Source organism: Clavelina lepadiformis, chromosome 4 (assembly GCF_947623445.1).
Source record: "Clavelina lepadiformis chromosome 4, kaClaLepa1.1, whole genome shotgun sequence".
Classification (NCBI taxonomy): Eukaryota; Metazoa; Chordata; class Ascidiacea; order Aplousobranchia; family Clavelinidae; genus Clavelina; species Clavelina lepadiformis.
In genome coordinates this window covers 9,631,664-9,648,814 of record NC_135243.1, presented here as the reverse complement: position 1 = coordinate 9,648,814, position 17,151 = coordinate 9,631,664, and the positions used below count along the sequence as shown (strand labels likewise).

At 35.8% G+C, this 17,151-nt stretch overlaps 2 protein-coding genes across 2 annotated transcripts; one reads left to right on the top strand and one right to left on the bottom strand.

Moving 5' to 3' along the window:
• The first annotated feature begins 5,368 nt into the window (after window positions 1-5,368).
• LOC143452770 (COX assembly mitochondrial protein 2 homolog) lies at window positions 5,369-7,292 on the top strand. Its single transcript, XM_076953858.1, has 5 exons — window positions 5,369-5,499; window positions 5,655-5,676; window positions 5,788-5,961; window positions 6,189-6,260; window positions 6,765-7,292. The coding sequence occupies exons 3-5, from the start codon at window positions 5,881-5,883 to the stop codon at window positions 6,867-6,869; spliced, it is 258 nt and encodes an 85-aa protein (XP_076809973.1). The 5' UTR covers window positions 5,369-5,499; window positions 5,655-5,676; window positions 5,788-5,880; the 3' UTR covers window positions 6,870-7,292.
• Window positions 7,293-7,896: 604 nt separating this feature from the next.
• On the bottom strand, window positions 7,897-16,634 carry LOC143452769 (chromodomain Y-like protein 2). Its single transcript, XM_076953857.1, has 9 exons — window positions 16,127-16,634; window positions 15,791-15,938; window positions 15,448-15,573; window positions 15,281-15,363; window positions 10,370-10,795; window positions 9,249-9,427; window positions 8,966-9,176; window positions 8,700-8,843; window positions 7,897-8,566 (listed from the first exon to the last, which is right to left on the bottom strand). The coding sequence occupies exons 1-9, from the start codon at window positions 16,160-16,162 to the stop codon at window positions 8,411-8,413; spliced, it is 1,509 nt and encodes a 502-aa protein (XP_076809972.1). The 5' UTR covers window positions 16,163-16,634; the 3' UTR covers window positions 7,897-8,410.
• Between the last annotated feature and the right edge of the window lie 517 nt (window positions 16,635-17,151).

Here is a 17,151-nt window from a genome sequence, read left to right as displayed (position 1 = left end):
CTTACTTGAAAACATTGAGTAGACTAGATTTGAGATAATTTACTTCAAATGTTCGCTAAGCTTGACTGATTTCAAAGTAGATGTTGTTTGTAATGATATTTGACTTTTGCCCGCAAAATGAAATGAATAAGAGTTTGGTTTAATGTAAAGATCATTGAACAAGCTATCCAAATAGTTTTGATTCAAGTCATAATTTTCCACCTAGGCAAAGTTATGATTGGTTAAATATAACTTGTGTCAAAATTCACAGCATAAAGTAATTCACATGCATGAGCATAAAAGTACTCTTTTTTAAAAGGTTGTGACACTGGAATTTCTTCCACAATTTTGATTAAAAAAATTTTCTCTTAGAATTAGATTTTCTTTTAAGCTTATAAATTTAGCAAATTTTAAGATTTTTGGCTAATCGGCTGGTTGATTTGACATAGAATCTCACTCCTGTAATTCTTAAATTGCTATACGCAATATCTGTTCAATAAATTACCGTAACGACGTAACTTGGGCCACCTTAAAATTTAGACAGCAGAGTTTGGCATATGCGCACTCAATACTGCTTTACATGAACTTCAGTGCTGCACTTCAGATGTGTTATTTGCAGTTAATGTATTGGACAGAATTTTTGTGCATCCAATTTTCAATTGATTTAATGGTTGAATAATTTAAACTGTGCAATTGCGCATCTAAGCGCACACTTCCATTGGGTCTGAGCATAGGGTCAGTTTTGAGCGTACCACTCTTGTTATTTTTGTGGTTTGGCGCACCCAAAATCTTGCTGAAAACGGCTATACTCTGCAGTCCGGCTTACAATTATTGAATGCAAGTTAACAATCACCACTAGGCTTACAGTCACAAGCCCTTGGAAAATTAATTTTAGCCTGAATAAAGCAGTTTTATGTTAGTCATACATTGAAATAAAGTTTTTTGCTCTTGAAATCCCATCGTTAGTTAATATTTCTTTACCTTATTTTAAAGTAATGCGTGAGCCCGGTGATGGTTGTGGACTAATACAAAAGAGGTGGTGGGCCGTAGTTTAGACACCCCTGGTTTAAACGGCATTCAACAATCGGTTTTGTAATCAATATAAAACCCTGGCTATACTGGCTAGCTGGATTCAGCTGTTAACGGATGCAAGGTAGGGAAACACTGCACTGTAAGCTTGCGCTAGCCTATAAGCCTTCAGTTGAACTAACCTCGTAGTATTAAAAAGTATACACAACAAAAGTACTATCCGCGGATTTCCAATGCCTTGCATAACTTTTCCGTCTTTGCCACTAACTGCCATTCTTCGCTGTTTGGTTGTTCCAGTTAAAGACAACCTTTGGTAGGCCTATGACGTATTCAATTAGAACTGGGTTGTTCATCTGCTCATTACAGCTGATCGCACAAAGCAATGAGGCGTACACAGAAATAAAACATTACATGGAACAAAATTCATAGATACTTTTACCAGAGTTTTTATAAACCTTTAAGACTGCTTTTACATAAATATATCCGATTCAAGTTAGTGTCAGGGTGGCAAAATGTTTTCGATCGCCTATGATACTTAACAATGAAAAATGCCGACTCACTTTGATTCTTTTTTAAATGACAAGCGTTTGGCCATTCAGTTGCAAAGATTTCATTCAGGTGAATAGCATATGAATTTCTTTAAGCGATAAAAACTTTGAAATTATGTTACCTAGTTTTTACTTTACAGTGGTTTGAATCCTACGCACTGGACTAGTTCGATACGAAGTCACGTTACGTGGTCAGGTTAGCATGCGATGTGAAATGCGTAAGAGTTTGCCTGATATCTTCGGCACGTTTGAATGTAATAATTCAGTTGTAGCCTACTGTATTTAGTTCTGGTTGATCATTTTAAACATTCCAATTCAAAGCACTGTAAAACTAGGCAATATATTGTCAAACTTTTTTTCATCACGTAAAGGAATTGATACGCAACTCGCGATATCTTTACAATCCAATAACCAGAACGCTTGTTACTTAAAAAAGAATCAAAGTGAATAGACAATTTCTATTATTGAGTATAGGCGATTGAAAAAATCTTGCCACCTAAAATAGTGGAGACGGTAACTCCGAAAGGGTCCATTGGGGAAAGGAATTCTATCACTGCAGCAGCCGCTTTTAGTGGAATTTTTGTTGTTATTGTGCAGCTATTGCTTGTTTGTTGACTTAACATTGTATCTTATTTGTGTATGTACAGTAACTATAACATTGTAACCATGCTTTATTTACAGTATTTTAATTAATTGGCTTAATGTAGATACGTTACAGTTAGCATATCGTTGTTGTCTTTAAAATACATTTCCGGATCATACCCATCGTGGAGATGTGGCGTATGGGGCCACCTGATTGTAAAATTGTATTGTATTGTGTAGTTTTCGCCTGTAGGAAAGTATGGTGCTAACCTCGTTGTACACTGGTCAAACAAGAAACACGCTCACATGCAATCAACAAAAGGGAAAAAGCGGTAAAGCCTAAGCTTTAAGGGCTTCAAACTTGCAGTGTGCAAATTACTGTGGCGCTACAACCATGGAAGGTTAACATCGCCATCAAAAAAGATTTATTATTATCAGGAAAGTAGGTCTATCTTCGGTGTATTATATAGATCTGAAGAGGTTGTAAAGGGCACAAATGGTTTCTCTTCACTATATTAAGTTATTAACATGGTAAAATAACATAATTCTATAGTTCTTGTGTGCTGTTGGAATACCTTTACATTGTGGCTATGAGTTGGCTAGAGATACGTATATGTATGAAACCGATATACGGTGTAACGTGTATTCATACAAAAAAAGGCGTATAACTTATTTGAAATTATGTAGGCTACACATTTTAATGTAATATTTCCAAAAGCGAATCGCATCTTGAAAACTGCCGTTCTACAAAAGTTCGTTTACATCAAGTCCGATGGAGATTTGATCAGCTATTTCTGTCTTTCTCTTCGATCGTGGTCACTGACCAAAGCGCAAGCTTTCATATTGTGTAGATGGAGAGTTGAAATATGCGATGTGATAAACAACAGGTGCTTACTGCAGGTGGCAAGTGCATGGGGAGTTGAAGCAAGCTTTTTTGTAAAAAAGCATGTTCATAAAGGTCAATCACAAGTTGGAAAACTCATTGCAAAAAATGGTGCAATGATGTAGGAAAGAGCCACCCAATCAGCTGTAGATCAGTGGTGGTATGTAGGCCTACGGTTGGATTTTATTATACTTTCCTGCATCGTGCCTCTCCATTCCCAGTTTAGCAGCGTATGAGATTGGGGTGAACACGCCCTATACAAAGGGTTAGTTTGTATCGTATCGGGGAGGTTGGATACGTGAGGAGCGGCCGTTATATCTTTAGTAATCCCGATAAATCCGATTCTTGAAGGGGTAAATTCATCCAAGCTTCCCAGGCCTTTACAATAATAAACTGATGTAATACAGAATTGTGACCCAAGTCAAACCCTCGTTTATTCGGCAATGCAAGAGTGTCCAGAAACTCGGAATCTTTTATAGAATCCGCGAGTACGAAAAACGCACAAGCCGCAAACAAGACACTGATTACTGTTACGTAGCTGATTATAAAACAAAGGTGGCACTGTAAGGCAAAAGTTTGTCGAGGCTTCAGAAAATAGGTTGCATAACGGATCTCTATATATATAGGGTTGCCATACCGTCCGGAAAATTCCGGACATGTCCGGAATGTAGGGTTAAATTTTGCGTCCGGGAGGAATTTTAAAAAATGCTCAAATGTCCGGAATTTTATGATGGGCGTTTTGGGGGAATTAGAATTGCGGGAATAATCCTGTAAATCAGGGGTGTCCAACACGTGGCACGCGACGTGTCTGACCTAGACTCTAGCCTAAAGATCACCATAGCCTAAGCCTAACCCTAGCCTAGAGATCACCAGAGGTCAAATCAGAAATAGCCCAATAGCCTAGTGAATTCACGACACTATGTTCAAAAATCCACTCCGGTATACAATGGATAGGCAAAGCATTGCTAGTGTGACGTCATACTGACAGACAATGTGTTCATACCTCTTTTTTTAAAACCGCTAGTGGGCACTAAAGAGTGTCCGGATTTTAGGCCACGAAAATATGGTAACCCTATGCTATATACAATGGCTTTTTCGGCAGATAAACACTATCCAACCGGTATCTAGCGGATAGGGTTGCAAACGCTACATAACATACTCGCCCTTAAGCAGATCCTGCTTTAAGCTTTATACCTTGGTTAATTGAACAGCAAATAAATCGAAAAAATAGTTCCTACGAAAGTAATTAATGTGTACAGTACTAACATTTTATGAAGTATAGCACACTGCACAAGTTTTGCAAGGAGTCTCGCAATGTTTTGATTTTTATGATAATTTCGCAAGTTCTGCATTTGAGGAATCCCCTAGTAGACGAAAGTCATTGATGTCAAATGAATTTTTCCATGAACTGAACTACTGTAGGTGTTGAAGTTTATCTTATGGTTACACTGTAAAACCAGCAATATTATACAAATCATTTGCTTAATTCATTTATTTTATTTTTGTTAGTGGCGCTGTGGAGGCGTAAAAACAGTTCTAGTTGATAGTATCATACGCTACCGCTAATGCACAGCACAAAGTGACTACGCCATATAGCATAGCTATAGGAAATTCTGATTAAAACAGTTAAAGCTTTAATATACAGTACAATATAGCCAGCGTCTATTTCACCAGCTGCTGGTTACCAAATTTAGAAAAACCAGCTTCATTAAACGGCTACCAGTTACGAAATTTGAAATATATGCCAACTTCCATCTCAAAATGACATATTATCTTTTTCCTAACTCTGAAATTATTTTTGCTGTTCTGTAAAACTAATTCCATCTATCCCAAGCTTTGACCCTTTATGACCAAATTACCTCAAAAATACATTTGAAAAATAGCTGATAATTGGCAAGTTTCGAATTCCAAATTTCCTGGATTGTTAAGTATGGCACTTTTCGACAAGGAATTGTGCAAGCAAATTTTAGCGTTATGGCATGTGTTGATCCCTTAATTCTTTTTCTATTTATTGTGAATTGGCGTGCAAATAACCACCTTTTTTTTGCTTATTTTTTATGAATCGGCATGCATGTTGAGTCTCGTGTGTGTGCAGGTGTAACACTTTGCACTATAGCCTTGCGGCAGGTCAGTAGCCTACTGTACCACATCATTATTAATTTGGTTGCCAACACCAAACAAATCTTTTAGTTGCTTTACCTGTACAAAATGATATTGCCCTCACATTATTATTATTAAAATGCTTTTCTGTGTGATGTACGTTGATCTTTTCTGTACATGAATGATTTTGGTAACAGCTAACTGGATAAAAGGCACACATTTTTGAACTCATTATAATGAGGTTCGACTGTATTAAGGTTTGTAAGAATGTTTAATTTCACTTGGACCTGCTGGGGTGGTGAAAAGAAAAAGAATCCATGAGGTTGTTAAACTTAAGAGGTTGTATGAGGAATCAGGTGATCTTAATAATGGAAGCAAGTGAGTGAGTGAACCTATTTATTTTAGAGGCATTCATTGTCATGGAGTGTTTTAGCTTTTGGATGCTTATGAGTCAGAAAATTTATCTGTTTCTTAATGTAATAAAATTGCCGAAACACTAGGATTTGCAGAAATAATTTCTTGTGTGTCTACAGATATTCAATCTGAGATATGTAGGTGAGTATAATATTCTACACGTATCAGCATGGTGCTTGATATAATGTTAATGTGTTTTGAGTTGTAAAGCATGATATGTAAAGTTACCAAAACTTATTATTGGATATGCAGCTGCCATGAAATCTAGGATAGCATTTGAGCATTAAATCCAAGTTAAAATATATCTTATAACAGTTGTTGTAAATTTATGATTACCTCACTGAAATGCCTCAAAGCACAGCACCCAATTTACATACACCAACATGTAACAGACTTGTTCAAGAATATCATGACTGCGTTGCCAAGGCAAGTGTATCCTGTTATTTGTTTGATAGATTGCAATCCCTTTTGTTAAATATCAATTGACTTGTGTTGCAAAATGTTTTACTGAGAGTTGTGCTTAAATTCACTTCATGAATGAAAAAGTGGATTTGGATTTATTTTAAGACGTTCAATTTTAGGCATATTTAATCATATTTTATATCAACTTTTACCTTCCATAATATAATACCAAATCTTAATTTTATGTTCAGCATCGCTATAAGAAGTTCATTGGTGCTTGCAATGATGAAAATGCCAGGATGCAAGCATGTTTTAAAGAAGAGGTAAAGCCGCAATGAATACCGTAGTAGCCTAATTAATTTGAGTTATATTAAATATGCAGTTAACATTTATGCATACTGTATTAACATTTTTGTATTTTTGTCTGTAAAATGGTTTTGAAAAATTGCTCAAACCTTACTTAAAATTAAATGCTTCAATTTCTCGAAATTGTTAACCATGTACAGTAATTGAATATAATTGGCCTACTGGTAGAAGTAAATCAGTTCATAAAAATTGATATCATAGGAATAGTTTCGGCAGTACAACATTTCGAAATTAGCAATACATTGATGATGCTTAACTTATAGAAGTAAAACGTGCACTTTTCAAAAATTAATATCACTGTTAAGATTAAAATTAAAACTTAACATCATTAAACCTTTTAGTCAACATAAAGTTGTTTACGCTTCTTAATATATTTTTATGCGATTTGTAGACAATTGTGGCCAACACTGTTGTCTTGTTAAAGGTAACGATTTAATGATTTTTATCTAATTGTTTCACAGAGGAGAAGAAATAGAAAAGTGAACCAAGAAAAGGCAAACCTCAAAAAAGAAAAGACTGATGAATATTTAAAATGGAGAAAAGAGATGGGTTATGACAAAATCTAATAATATGTGGTAACCCACCATTGGCATATTATTACGTTTAATTGACTAACAGATATTATATCAGGTTGCCACTGTATAGGACGGATGGCTTAACGATATAATAGATATTGTATGGCAAATTAATTATTTATTTGCTATTTTGTTACTTGCTTTAAATGACTAAATTTCTTTCTTACCACATTGAGCATTACATATTCTATCAGATTTGTAGAACCATGACTTTGTTAAATCGTTTCATTGTGACAATTCGGTTCCTGATAGTTTTTAAACTGGTAAATACTCGTTTCGGAGAAATTTACACTGCTCTGTTCATTCTTTTGTCTCACTAAAATGCTGGCCAAGGTGACTCATCTATTTCAAAACAGGAAAGTAAGGAACTTTTTCCTACTCTCCAATGTAATAAAACGAATGAAGTCAGCCTTGCTATAACCTATCGAAACAAACCAAGTCATCTTTATTCATTTCAACAAACAAAAGTATCCATCAAGCGTTCTAACGAAATCAATCCATCAGTATACCGGTCAGCATTTGTTGAGACTGTGCAAGCGATAAGGAATTAATTATCACCGAGTAAGCCTTTTCCCAATTTGAAATTAAACATTCCGACTTTTTACAAGGTGTGAGTCAGCAAGCATCTGTTTAAAATTAGGCAAGGGCCTAATGCTGCTGCGCAACCATTGTGATACAAACAGCTAAACTTTTTACTTGCATATTTGCCCAGTCTCGAGGAAGTTTTTTGTCAAATGTGTAGGAGAAAAAGCGGTACTTCATTATTGGCACACAAGATAGAATGTGCTTTTAGCGTGGCTGTTGATAATAATACTTTTTGGTGGATATAGCTGGTCAGATCCAAAATTTACAACTAACTACTTAGCTTACCATTGTCCTGTTCTGGACATCCTTTCATTTCATGAATTCATTACTGTGTGATGAACTGTCACGACAAGTACTTTATAAAGTCCTATATCTTGATTGATTGGGTTACTGACACAAGTGCAACGAATCCAGTCTGAATGAAGTCATGCAATGGTATGAACATAACTATAATAATACAAAACACACTGCAGAAAAGGAACGCAAAGCAATAGCAAAAGTACCAACTACATTTTTTAGATGTAGGCAAACTGTGTAACTATTTTGCTAAAATTTGTGAGTTGTATGCGACCGAAGTGCGTAGCCACGGCACGTTAAAGTCATTACACCGGCAATAAAAAATAACAACATTTAATAAATAAAAATCAATTTTACACGATTCCATACTTTTTAATACAAAAAATTCATATTTGGTAAGGTCAAGACTCTTGTTGAACAATAGATCAATGCGTATTGTAACTTGCAGCAAAAGATAGATTTTAACAAAGCATTGAAAACAAAAAGGCAGTGTGAGTATGTCGAAAACATTTTGTGTTAATGGGTAGCTCAGCAACAGTCGTAAATCTATTATCGCAATATATACTATCCATCGCGATTGCCCTTTTTTAATACCTGTGAAAAACTCAAAAAATGTGTTTCAAAGGTAGGCCTACCATTTTTACAATATCTCAAATTCTCTCCACGGAATGAAGAAATTTTGTAAAATTAGTTATGGCATCCTGGCTGGACCATCGCTCTGCTAATTCACTGCATTCGCAATAATTCACTTGTTTCAAACTTCTTAACTTAGAATTCCTCATAAGGTCTTTGGTTAACATCATTGCCTGTAATTAGTAAATGCTTCCCAAATCTACTTTTGTTACTTTTTATCATTTCACATTTAATTGCGTTCTACTCAACGCAAATATAAATAAAATATTTAGAAAACATCTATTTCAACCAATTTAGTTAACCAACCTCGCCAGACTTTTTTACTAGTTTTTGCACTTGAGACAAAACATTCTGCTTTAAAGTATCATGAGGAAAAACTTCGGTGACCAGACCTCTGCTCTTTGCATCCTTGGCAGTGATTGACAACCCATTTATAAGCATATCATTTGCCTACAGCAAATACGTTTCATCAGATAACAACGTACAGTTGCGTCCCTGAGGCTGGTATTAACTAGAACTCGATCGATCTCTGTTACATCGGCATAAAAGGAGTATTCGAACTATTGACCTACCTGCAATGGTCCCAGAATCTGCGGAAAAAGCAACGTAGCACAACCTTCAGGCGTCTGTCCCATATCGCTGTACGGAGTCCAGAACCACGCTCTGTCTGAAGAGTATACGGTATCAAAATGAGCTAGCATGGTGCACCCAAGGCCAATCGCTGGTCCTTGAACAACTGCGATAAGTATCTTCTGAAACTCCAAAAGCTTTTCCACAAAAATCCTAAGAGACAAGAAACCTTCAATACCCTGGTTGCAATATAATTAAAACTATTACAATGATCAGTTTAAGTACCGGACTGCATCAGCCAATATCCTAGCGGTATCGCCAACGTTTCGTGATGCCGATAAAGTATCCAACAAAAACTGCACATCAAGTCCCGAGCAAAAATATTTTCCAACAGTATTTAGCACCACGACAGAGCAGCTACTTGCTGCGACCGCATCAAGAGCGTTGGTCAGTTCAGACATGAACTATTTGAAGAAAGCGGTTAAAACCTTAAAATACGCTTACACGCAAAACAATCGTTAGATCAATTAAAGGACGATTAACCTTTGACTATCACCATTTTGGCTATATAAGTCGTCTTAAGGCTCATATGAAGTTAGCTACGAAATTATCCAGTAGGATAATGAACTTACGGAAGATGACTAAAAAAATAATGCACCATCTTGAAATGACAGAATTATTTAATATCATTGACAGAAGGAAACTGAATCTAAGAGAGACATTTTTGCGGTTTAGTCTAGTTCAGTTTCAAATGTTTCAAAACTAACGTTCCTACTAGCCTGGGTGGACACTGGTGATGGTGAAAGTGAGAGGGTTGCTCATATTACGTTTGTCAACGGAATAATAATATAAACATTGAAATAACGTCGTCATTATCATCATAACATAGGCTAATCATAACTGCATAACGAGTTACGAAGACAAAATACTTGAATTTCTTTTTTGATGCGATTGTTTAGGCCGATTTTGTTCTACTAATGAAATGTAACTTGGTATTACTGCATGGATAACTGCCGCATGCATAAACAACTATGACAGAGGTGGCCAACCAGTCAGAGAGTATGAGCCTCACTTCTTACTGTGTTAACCGCAAAGAGCCACATCATACACATTATGATTTATCACGCTTTTTCTTATTACGTCATAATACTGCATCACATTTTGTCTCAGTTTCATCATCTTTATTCCGGGTTGAAATCTGATGTAATCAGTCATTATTTAGCAAATATCAATTTAACATTAGCCAGTAGAGATTACTTTTCTGTATTAGGCTATTTATCTGCCTAAAATGGGTAAAATGTGCTCTTTCGGAGGTTCAATATGAACGAAAGAGCCGCATGTGGCTCGCGAGCCGCGGGTTGGCCAGGCCAGAACTATGATATGTCAAAAATTGGTTATTTACATACCTGAGGTGTCAAACCATTTCTTCGTTTGGTGTTAACAAATACAATTTCAACAAAGTTTTCTTTCCATTGCAGAAAAACCATTCGGTTCTGCATAGATTTTGTCCTTCTCAAAGATTTTCGAAATCCTGTAGTTACATCATCACTCGAAGACAACGTATTAGAACTTAAACTGGATATTGGTGGTGGTGGAGGCGAACTTTTAAGATAGTCGTGATCAATAAAAACGCTTCGCACCGTAGATGTTTTACTGGGGGATTCAATCCATCGATTAACTATAGCTCGGTTGCTGTTAACATTAAAAATTTTTTGCGGTTTGCCAATCACTTGACCTGCAGACTTCATTTTGGACTTTGACGAAGGCGACATTGAATTTAAGATCGAGACTGACGAGGGCCTCAACGAATTTGTTGACATCACACGTTCTATCTGCGTAAAATAAGTATGGAAAATATTAGTAAACTAAGCATATACAATTGCTGAGCTAAATAAGAGAACTTTTTAGTAATGAAGAACGTTTGGCCAGTTAAATTTATTTAGAAGATGGCTATTGACCCACAACCTTCATTGTTCTTGACCTTCATTTAATGCAAACTTTACTGGTTAAGTTTAATTTTCTTTAGTCATTTGATCAATCGTTTTTCTCTCCGTCCAACCTTCTTGATTAACATTACACTTGAATTAAGTAAAAAAACTCCTTGATAGGTTCGTTTCAGAGGTAGGCTATTTTGGTTGATAGAGGCCCGAGCGCAGCTTAGTCCATTCAACTGTTCAAACTCATTAAGACTCTGATTGAAATCTGCAGTTATTTTATGTGATGATTATGGCATAAATCTAAGAATCATAAAATTAACGCTACAGAGTTCGACGTTAGTTTTCAGCAAATTACTTATTTCATATCATTTCCTCCGCCAAACGTCCAAATTCTCTCGACCATTTTGATCATCAATTTCTGAGTTTTTGCGCTTTCTAAGTTTCTATCTTCCGCACACAATTTGCTCATACACTTGCAGGCTATTTGCAAAATGTAACTCTCAATGAGTTTTCAATTCAAGGCGAGGCTAAGTTATTCATTTATTCAACTAGTGTATTTCCAATAGCAAATGTTTGGAAAGTTTTAGAATGAAAAGTTTTTAGCGAAATGATAAATCAATCTACCCTGATGTAATACAAGTAGCCTATTAAACCATATAATATAATATATAATATTTTACTCCACACTTTACTCCAAATAGTCCCAACTTTCAAAATTTATAGTTCAGGCATAAAGGGATTGTAAGCCGTATTAATAGTTGATAAATATTTAACATAGGCTTGCCTCAATTGTAAGCCGCCCTTCAACATACGGTATACAACATACAGTGGGATACTGCTACAGAGAACGTTCGCGCACGCTCACCATGATCGTATGGTACAGTATCACACTTCGATCCTACTGTACGTGTGTTAGTCTATTGTGTTAGAAAGGCGAAGTGCCCCAGATTTAGATACAAAAATATAAAGAGAAAGTTATGTCGATAAAATAAACACTAGCCAAAAAAAGAGCCAGACAAAAATATAAGCCGCAGAAATGATGACACAAACACTTTATAAGCCGCGGCTTAGAATCGAGTCAAAACGAGAATAGCTGTAATTCAAAAAAGCCTTACTCCTAATGATATGAAATAAAGTTTTTTCGCATATGGTAAAAGAAGTAAAGCAGACATCTACTGCATACGATTTAAAACTTTCTTCCATTAGATCATAATAGAGATATTAGCGTGAAAAAAGTTTAAATTAAGATTTTGAGCTAACATTTTTTATATGATTCCACCCGATTCGTCTGCTTGGCCGAAAATGGAAAATATCGAAATGGGCGAAAATGCGGTAATATTTTCCCATTCGAATGGCAGGAAGTATGCCTTTCTTACCCTAGAGTAAGATATAGGCTATGCATTAGGAATGGAGAGATGTTTACTTCGGCAGAAATATGGTTTGTGGGAAACCCCATTGTTGAAAACCAGGTCCATTTTAACGGGCGGAAAAATAGACGAATGGGGTTCACAAACCATACTTGTGCCGAAGTAAAACTCTCCCCATTCCAAAGGCATATATCTTACTCTAGGGCAAGAAAGGCATACTTTCAAGCATTTGAATGGGAAAAAATTCCCGTACTCTGGACCATTTAAATGGGCGGAAAGTAGACGAATGGGGTGATGATTCGGTTTTGTCAAAATGCTTCCATAGATAGTTTTAATTTCGTTTGCGAATTTTAGTCATGTAGATTTGTATGCAAGTCAACTTTTTGTATTAAAATCAAATCGAGTCAAATAGCACATAACTAGATTGAACTTCTCTTGTCGGAAGTCAAAAGAAGTGAATGCTGTTAAATTAATATAAAGCTTAGTATTGACGTCATATTAAGATATTTACCATTAATTAGCCTCTTCTTAAGTTCGGCTCGGTTTAAAATTTTGTATCAACTATCAGTTGAGAATAACTTGTTATGGAAATAGTAACCTATAGTTGCATGAAGCATTAGTTGTTAGATCTCACAGTTAGGCCATACAGAAAAATAAAAATTCCAGAACTCACTACCCTCACAATGACAAGGTTGACTAAAATTTATGGATACAAACAAGTTCCTTAACAAAACAACCAGTATATATGTATCAGTCGTATTACCCTGTAGCTTAATTTAAGTTACAACAGGAGGCCAAATTTGCGACACAATTTTGGCAATAAGTGCTTAACCACTATATATGATCAAACATCCTTTCCCCAGTAAATTTGAAGTAAGCCTACTGGTAACAACTCTTTGATTAAAGGTCAACTTGTTTTTGGACTTGCCCTTCACTTCAGAGAAAAGGGTTACGTAGCATTCAACAAAACATGAAATATGACATACATAGAACTACCTGAAAGATTTTGCGTTACTTACTAAACTTAATAAAAATAGGGGAGACCGGGGGTGGATCAGATAGTTTTTTCAATATAGCCCATACTTTTTTTTTTAAATACGCATGAAATCCCTGAAAGCTATTTTGCTGTGTAAAGTTTGGCCGAAAATATGTAGGAGGATGTTTTTGTGTTTTTTTCAAAGGCGAAAGTCGTTATAAAAAGCCTTATCTGTGCAGTTTTCAAATATCCGAAGTCACCATGGTACCGAGGTAACTTCGTACATGCTTGGTGTTATCTCGGACTGTATAAGTTTTACAGAGATTTTGCCTTTATTTAACGAATTTAACCCAGCGAAATATCATAAGCGTTTTATAACTAACACATCAACGCAAACGAAACTTAGGACGGCCATTTGCCGTTTAGATTCTCCCACTCGTACCGGGTTTCACAATACCAAGGCAATCAGTGAACTTTCCATAGCATGGATATCTTCCACTTGCAGTTCAACAAATGAATTCTGAACTCTGGGGTTTTTCGTTGGAGTTTTCGAAGTCAACCACTTACTCAATATAGAAGACCATTGTGTACAGGATACCTCGGACAAAATGACCGAACCATCCGCGACCATGTGCCAAAATGTAAATGAAAACAGTATGGCCTCCTGGTAACCTATTGGTCAAATTTATCACTTGCTTATCGGAGTATTGCTTTATAACTACGGTCTCAACAAAGAAAAAGTTTATGTTGTAAAATTGCATGTTCAATATGGTTTTACAAGTGCAATTTTACTAATAAATTAATTTTTTCCATTTTAATTTTTCAAGCAAACCAAACATGTTTGCAAACTTTATGTTGATTCGTAATGGAGGTATAGAGCTTTGGTAAAAATGATTTAACAATACTCCACTGCGACGTTAAACGCCTTATCCGACCGGCCTTACCTACTATAAACTTATAGGAAACAAAAGAAACAAATTTTTGCAGTGGACAACTGAAAACAAAATTTCAAATGAAGCTGCAAATATCTGACTTCGTAGCAGACAATGCTTGAAGCAAACGAGGATAAAAACCAAGTATGTATAACGTAACCGGCAAGGGTTTTCAAGCATTTTAGGCTAGGCCCCACTTACATCTTTTTGTCAATAGCTTTCATAAAGAAGTATCAGTCAAGAAAATTATATCTACTGAATACACATAATTTCCGACAAGCCGCATTTGACTTAAGTATCTGGCTCTATCCATAATGCAACAAGTGAAACTTGTTTTTTCCCACTAGCGAAACAAAGTTTTTGTTGTGACAATTTTTGCATTTACCTACTGCAAAGTGCTATTTCCATGACTATCAGTTGGAACGTTTCGTTTGTCTGCTCGCTGTTTGACACCTTCGTTTTTTATTGGCTAATTTTATTAGAATTGCAACCATTTGCATAAGATCGAATTAAACTTACAATATTTGACATTTCCCGCTCATTTCCGGTTGTCATGCGGAAAAGAATTTTAGAAAATCTTTCAGCGTACCCGCAATCTGAACAACTGATATTACCAATATGTTAATGTACGTAAATAAAGTAAACTAACGGTCTGTAGCATTAGACTGTTAGCTGGTTACTTCTAATAACGGATTTGCATACCTATAAGGCCCACACCCCTAACCTGTATAACATAACAAACTAGTTGCCCATGTTTAAACTCATTCAGCCTACTTCTGCCTCTGCTGCGTTAGGCTATTTCACCGCAATTTTTTAGTTCTCTTGTTAAGCTCAAAACTAGATTTAAAACTGCAACATCTTCATCTATTCTCCACCTCGTAATAATGCATAAACTCTTTATTTCTATCTTGACAGACTTAAGGTTCTCCGTCTACTATTACTAACGTTAGCTTATCCTAACAACTGCTGAAATGTCCCTATCCAAAAATAAGTCAAACAAACATACGGTATTCAAAGAAAAGTTATTATAAATATAAGTTAATATTTGAACTACTTTTATAAACTTTACCTGGTTTGCTATTACAAAATCAACACTTTCACTTACTTTGGTTATGTATGAACCCTTCGAAATTGGTATTGTTAAACGATTTAATTTTAGATTGCTTCTGTCAACTTCTGCCTTATAACCTTGACAAGTTGTATTACAATGTAAGATGTGTGTGAAATTCACACAGATGTATACCAAACAAACTTAGTCGGGGAATAGCCTACCTTTCACAGAAGTTCTACCATCAAATTTGATACGTCGGGAAGCATCTTGACCGGATCGGACAATCCGCAACTTGTCGAATGACTTACGTGGGGGATTTAGCTCCAATTTCAACTTCTTGTGGAGCTCTACAATATTGCAAAAAAACGTAAACTTCATTTGCAAACTTAGGCTGCTCACCTATGGGTTTTAAACTTTTACCCACATACTTAATGCGGTTTTCTGCAGTAGGTGTGTAACCAATATATTACCTAAAACGCGGCGTTTCCTCAATAGCCAAAAAGAGCACTTGAACATGCTAATTCATTACACACGGTTTAAAAACTACGTGAAACATTAGATTACCTGCGTTGTACTTTTTTACTTCTGCTTGGCAGCCGGTTAAGTTTGACACAGGCTCCCAACTATCATTATTGTTAGAGTAGCCTTTCCATCGAACCAGATACTCCACCCTACCTTTTTTAGTCGTACGTTTTCCCACAACTTTCTCTACCTATGCAATGATGACAAGCTTTTGATCATACCTACGAGACTAGACTATGGCATTCTATTTTCGGGTACAGAAAAGCCATAAATACCGGTAGGCAATGAGAATTCGTTCTTCTGAAACTAAATTGATCGAAAAAAAGGGCCCAACCGTTTAGTTAAATTAGCTCAACATTAGGTGGTTAAATTTCATACCTCGTAGCTGCTCTCCTCCTCTGAAGAAGAAGACATTTTGCCGTTCCAGGAAATGGTTGACGCCACAATCCGTTGCTACGGTGCCATAAAAAAACGTTTTTCTATCCAGCAAAAAAATGGTTGTCAACAATGAATTTTTGTTTCCAGCAGCCTTAGCCTGTTGTACCCTAACTACCAGCAGCTACACGCAAACTTTACTTCAGACTAATACATTACCAAAATTATTATTCAGTTTTTTACTTTCAGAGGTTAATGTTAACCAAGAGCACAAAAAAGCAATATCGTTTTGGTTTTTTAGTAAAAGTTTGGGGCTCAAATATTTTAAATTCATTCGGGTCTGTATTTGTCTAGGCCTGAATCCTAGAAACAGAAAAGTACTTCTGGACTACGTTAAGAGAGAAACGATGTAGCTGAAGTAACACTATCTCCCGCAAATTACGGTATTTAACGTTTTTATCGCCCAATTTTTTATCCACCTGATTCCATTTAATTATAATACCTGCGTTATCCAAACGTAGGCTACAATTAAGCAACCAACACCAAAATAAATTAACTAGGCCTAAACGAGGATGATCGAGCCTGATTTCGATGCAGTTTATTAAGTTCACATCGTTTGAAGAAGGTGGCTATTGATGACGTCAAAATCTATTTCGAACTCTGGTCTTCATTGGATAACGTTATTTTCTATTAAATTTAATACGTTGATGTCCTAGTGCTATTCTATCTTTTCATGATGATATTTTCATGAATTAAATTGCAAACGATAAATTTCATATAATTACTGGAAGTCTTTCTGGCTCCTTCTCCCCAGACGTAGGTTTTTCCTTTAAGAGAGTAGTAAAATGAAACTCTGGGAAAACAATGAAAATGAAATATATATTTTCTTATATTAAAAGCATTTCCCATCTTCAAAGCATGTTTATATCATTTATTGCTACTAAATTCTTTTGGTAGGTTTAATAACTTCTATTAGAGTAAGTTTTAATGTTTGCGCATACGATTTTTATGCTTTGTTTAGCATCATA

Bases quoted from the DNA above. Each gene is read 5' to 3' on its own strand.
- LOC143452770 (XM_076953858.1), top strand. From the start codon at position 5,881: ATGCCTCAAAGCACAGCACCCAATTTACATACACCAACATGTAACAGA. The intron at 5,962-6,188 runs GCAAGTGTATCC...TTTTATGTTCAG, and splicing joins ATCATGACTGCGTTGCCAAG to CATCGCTATAAGAAGTTCAT. The intron at 6,261-6,764 runs GTAAAGCCGCAA...ATTGTTTCACAG, and splicing joins AAGCATGTTTTAAAGAAGAG to AGGAGAAGAAATAGAAAAGT.
- LOC143452769 (XM_076953857.1), bottom strand. From the start codon at position 16,162: ATGTCTTCTTCTTCAGAGGAGGAGAGCAGCTACGAG. The intron at 15,939-16,126 runs GTATGAAATTTA...ATCATTGCATAG, and splicing joins AGGAGGAGAGCAGCTACGAG to GTAGAGAAAGTTGTGGGAAA. The intron at 9,428-10,369 runs GTATGTAAATAA...TTCTTCAAATAG, and splicing joins GAAATGGTTTGACACCTCAG to TTCATGTCTGAACTGACCAA.